Below are 4,633 nucleotides of genomic sequence, written 5' to 3'. Positions count from 1 at the left end.
CCCCACTTATCCCCCTTGGTCCTTCACCCACTCAACTATAGTATTGCCAGTCATAACACTTAAAAATAAGGAAAAAGCACTAAGCAAAGGCTGACCATTGTTGCATTCTTTCTTCTCTCTCCAATTTGTGCACTTAGTTTACTCCACAACTCGCGCCATCATTCAAGGACATATTTCACTCCTTAACACACCCCCACCCTTCAACTTCAAGGTAACATTGTCTTCTTGGTAAAGCTTTGATATTTCTCCAGTCTGTATAGTGATTAAAGGTATGAGCTCATTTTCTTGATTATTATCTTTTGTGTTTGATGCATTGTATTGTATGACTCTGAAGTTCTTCACTTGTTTGCTCTCTTGGTTCTTGGAAAATGGATAATGGTATTTATAAATTCTTTCCTTTTTATTTTTATTTTTTATTCTTGTTGTTCATAGTGGCTAAAGAAAATAGAAAATTTATGGGTGCCCATATCTGGAATGGACAATTAATGCTAGGTTTATCCTGTAGTTGGTATGGACATTGGTTATTGTTCTGTTTTGGCTACTTAGTAAGTTGCAAGATCTTAGTTTTGTTTGCTTTTAAGCTAGGTATTAACAAGGAAATTAAGATTTTCAAGTGTTCTTGATTTATGATTTCTCTCTTTCTCTCATTTCATTTGATTTAATTGTTAATTAGCAGCCCCTCACTCAGTTTACTGCATAATCATCTTGGATTCTCCCAGAGAAATAGCATGTTATTCCATTATTTCTGAGGACTGCTTTCCTTTTTCTTTTTTGTTTGGTGTGTGTGTTGGGTTGGCAATAAAGAATTATTCTCGTCTTTTCTCTTTGTTAAAGACATAAGCTCCCTTTCTCACGGACTCCAATGGGGCATGTCCTTACACCAGTATTTTCATTCCACATATGCTTTGATTCCCTCAATCAATATCTCTTTTGTAGTTTACCTTAATTCTGATTAATGCAATTCTGAATCTGAATTGTTCTGTGTACTTTCCTTCCTCATTTGTACTACTTAATTCCTAATCAGGTTTCTTTCTTGAAATTGTTTTTCGATTTCTTGATGTCTTTTTTTGCAGTGATTGATTGAAGATTTGGAAGGCCTATATGCCATTGTTGATTGCTGATTTTGTTTCCGAGAGAAAGGAATAGAAAAATCGTTAGTAGCACAGACAAATGGGGAAAAAGCAGCTGGATTTCAATGCACCACTTCTATCTGTGAGGAAAATACCATCATCTTTAACTCCCAATGAGAGAGCAAGTAAACAGATGGTAGATAAGGCACCACCAAATCGACAACAATCACTACCTGTCAAAAAATCAGATTGGGAATTGCGCGAGGTGACTAAACCAGTAGCTGTTCCATTTATGTGGGAACAGATCCCTGGAAGACCAAAAGATGACAATGAACCCCGAACTAACCTTCGTGTGGAACGTTCAAGTAGTCCTAGGCTGCCCCCAGGAAGATTGCCAGAGACTGTTCGGTTCTATTCAGGTGAAAGGCCTCGTACTCATAATATTTACAGGTCTCCAGCTGAAGGACTTCCTTGGATGGATCATGCAGCTTTACTGGATAGCCTGGCAGAAAGTATATATACAAGAGGAGATAAAGATAGAGAAAGTGAGGACGATGCCTATTCTGATGCTTCTGAAACAATGTCACCTACCGAATCCTTATCCTTGGACTGCAGTGTCAGTGGTCTAAGCGGACATCAAACTTCAGATTTGCAACCATCCGGAACCTTTTCCATTGACTCGCAAACTAGAGACTTTATGATGAGTCGATTCTTGCCTGCAGCAAAAGCTGTTGTGTTAGAGACGCCTCAGTATGTTCATAAAAAACCAGTTTCCTGCGAACAACCGATGCCAGTCAAAAAGCTAGTCCCTGTGGAACGAAAGCCTTCGGTTAAGCCATCTAACCCTGTATCTTATTATAGCAGCTATCCAGAGGATGTAGCAAGTGAATTTGAAGATGATGTGTCTGAGAATCAGCACAAAAAGCCAAGTAAAGGATGGAAATTTTTCCCTCGGATTTGTGTGAAGAATTCTTTGTGCCTATTAAATCCACTGCCAGGACTGAAAGTGAAGACACATGCTGCTACCACACCCTCGGCTCAAGCAGTAAAGAGAGTTTCAGGAATGAAACAACCAAAGATGGCCCAGAGTCCCACATCTTATGCTCATGAAGTCAAGAAATTAACTAGAAAAGCTTATAGTGGACCTCTTGAGAAGGTAATAATCATAGTAGCAGTTTCTTTTCTGTCCTAAGATTAATAAGATTTATGTTTGTTTCTAACGATCAGGTTCTTTGCAGAATGCTTGTGATACCATAAATAAGCAAAGATTTCATTCTGGAGTATTGTCTCGCGAGCTGTACAAAGCTGATAACAGAAGTTTGTCCGGGCAGCTGTCTAACCCTAACGATTCATGTAAGCTAGTTGGAATCTCTCCTGGCAGGCGTTCAAGAAGTGGTGCTATATCTCCCTATAGAAATGTTGCACCCCCATCTCCATTCAATGAGGGTACAAGGTTTCTTGGTGTGCCAAAGGAGATGGAGAATCTTTGGGCTAGTCGCTTTGATTCATTCCGCAAAGGTTGCTACACTGTCAAGGACAAGCAGATAGGCACAGGAAAGTTTTTTGATTCACCAAGTGAAGTAGTTGAGAAAACCTTGTACATAGACTCTGTAGATAATGTGAAAATTTCAGCCCCTAATACTGCTTCTTCAAAACCCAAGGGATTTGTGAACTCTGATAAGAACATGAAAACTCTGGTTGATAGCCGTAAAGGGCTTGAAAACTTGGCTGCCAGACACTCGAATGTTTCAGAGAAAGATAGCAAACAGAGTGCTGAAAAGGATTCCCTTGATTTGGTGGAACAGGAGTCCATGAAACTCAAGCAAAATCTTGATATGGTATCTGGAGCCTTAGAGTCTTCAAAAGTGCATCCTTTAGGTACAGAAAATGAAGATAACCAAAATGCAAATGACCCAAAAGATTCTAACCTTACCTCCTTGGAATCTACTTTACCACCACCATTACCTAAATCTCCCTCTGAGTCTTGGCTTTGGCGCACGCTGCCTTCCATTCCTCTGAGAACCCCATTCTTAAGTTTTAACTCTAAGAAGCAGAATCAGAAGTCCCACACTGATGGCACCAAGTGGGAGACTATCGTGAAAACTTCTAATTTGCATAAGGATCATGTCAGTTACTCCGAGGTAACCTCCTTTTTATCTTTTGAGTTTTTCTGTAGCAAATTTTGATGGTTGAGAAAGTGAAATTATTGATTTCTGCTTCATTTTGTTTGAACAGGAACTGTATTCTCTTGGTTCTTGTCAGCAGAGCAAAGCTTGAACGATGGATCATTCATTGATATGAAACATCTTTTTTCTATCGGTATAGCTTCAATGCTATCCTGAAACTTTATTAGTACATTCCTTCTGGAGTTTCCTTGTCACCATTTTAGTCTAGGTATACGAGGAAGTTTTTTACCTCTTCCACTTCAAGAGATTACTTGGTTTTGATAGTGGTGATTGTTGTAATTTTCGATTGACATAGTAGTGGGCATGAGAATTGCTGAGTTTTCTTTGTATTCCTGAAAACCAGCCCTTGCCTTGAGAAATGAATGACATTTGATTCTATATGAGATATTCTGGCATAGTATTCCTTTTTATAATGTGATCTTGAAGTAAAAATCTTTAGCTTTTCTGGTTATATTTGATTCTATTTGTAGTAAAAATCTTTAGCTTTTCTGGTAATATTTGATTCTATTCTTTATCTTCTGGTCTATTGAATGAGCTAGCTCACCAACAATTAACATGGATGATTATCCGATTAACATCTGTTTCTTGACAAGAGAAAGCTCAGTCGTAGCCTGGTCTTTTATGGGGAAGGGGCTTGAGTCAAGGAGTTACAAGGTTATATGGTGTAACAGTCGCTTTATCCTATTCACCCTCAAGGTCTTAAAGAGGAATTCAGGATTTAGAGTCTGGCATTAGTGAAAAGCATACGTTTTTCTTAAATTTTTAGCTCTTATCTATATGATCCATGTTGAAAGCGACAAGTGGAATTGAGTTTTAACCTGCATTCAATAGCCTAAATCTCCCTCCATTGCCTGGAGTAAGCACAGGCTCACAGCCTACCATATTTTAAGTCTATTTATGCAAGTGAGAGAACAACTTGGTCTAGAGTTGAACCCCATGAGTTATGTGTGGCTTCACAAGGGAAAGGGAGCATTTGGGGCCTAACATGAGGCTAGGCCCAGTCCTCAACCTATGCCAGCCAAGGTGGGATTGAATATTATTCAAGCGCAACTCATTGGAAAATATCTCAAATTCCTAATTCCTTTCATCATTTCCTTGGATTTCAAGAATCTCAAATATTGTGAGCTATCTTACAGAATAACAGAAACATTTTGAACATAAATTATTACTTGAAAAACGCACCCGACTTCACGAGCTTAGATTATTGAAAGAAAGAAAGAGAAGAGAAAGAAGACTAATTCCATTAAAAGGGGAACTCTTCTCCGTTAATTCCATTAAAAGGGGAACTCTTCTCCGTTTCCAATACTTCAGGAAGAGAAGAAACTTAAGATTTAGTTCATGATTTTATCAAGATTAATTTTGTTCATGACTTAAATT

The 4,633-nt window shown here is 38.4% G+C and overlaps 1 protein-coding gene across 3 annotated transcripts; it reads left to right on the top strand.

Annotated features, from left to right (window-relative positions):
* Nucleotides 1–3,697, top strand: LOC132044061 (uncharacterized). Of its 3 annotated transcripts, none has more exons than XM_059434557.1 (4): nucleotides 1–211; nucleotides 1,074–2,226; nucleotides 2,309–3,211; nucleotides 3,306–3,697. In XM_059434557.1, exons 2-4 carry the CDS (start codon nucleotides 1,171–1,173, stop codon nucleotides 3,345–3,347), a joined length of 2,001 nt encoding a protein of 666 aa, XP_059290540.1. In that variant the 5' UTR covers nucleotides 1–211; nucleotides 1,074–1,170; the 3' UTR covers nucleotides 3,348–3,697. The 3 variants fall into 3 exon arrangements, with proteins under 3 accessions (XP_059290540.1, XP_059290533.1, XP_059290547.1); XM_059434550.1 differs by having other exon boundaries at nucleotides 1–269; XM_059434564.1 differs by lacking the exon at nucleotides 1–211 and adding an exon at nucleotides 264–378.
* Nucleotides 3,698–4,633: the final 936 nt, after the last annotated feature.

Source organism: Lycium ferocissimum, chromosome 2 (genome assembly GCF_029784015.1).
Source record: "Lycium ferocissimum isolate CSIRO_LF1 chromosome 2, AGI_CSIRO_Lferr_CH_V1, whole genome shotgun sequence".
NCBI classification, from domain to species: Eukaryota; Viridiplantae; Streptophyta; class Magnoliopsida; order Solanales; family Solanaceae; genus Lycium; species Lycium ferocissimum.
The sequence above is the reverse complement of the archived record's forward strand: the minus strand, read 5'-3'. Positions and strand labels throughout refer to the sequence as shown.

Excerpts from the sequence above, each read along its gene's own strand:
- LOC132044061 (XM_059434557.1), top strand. The coding sequence starts at position 1,171 with ATGGGGAAAAAGCAGCTGGATTTCAATGCACCACTTCTATCTGTGAGG. Across the intron at positions 2,227-2,308 it reads ATAGTGGACCTCTTGAGAAG|AATGCTTGTGATACCATAAA; the intron begins GTAATAATCATA and ends GGTTCTTTGCAG. Across the intron at positions 3,212-3,305 it reads ATCATGTCAGTTACTCCGAG|GAACTGTATTCTCTTGGTTC; the intron begins GTAACCTCCTTT and ends TTGTTTGAACAG.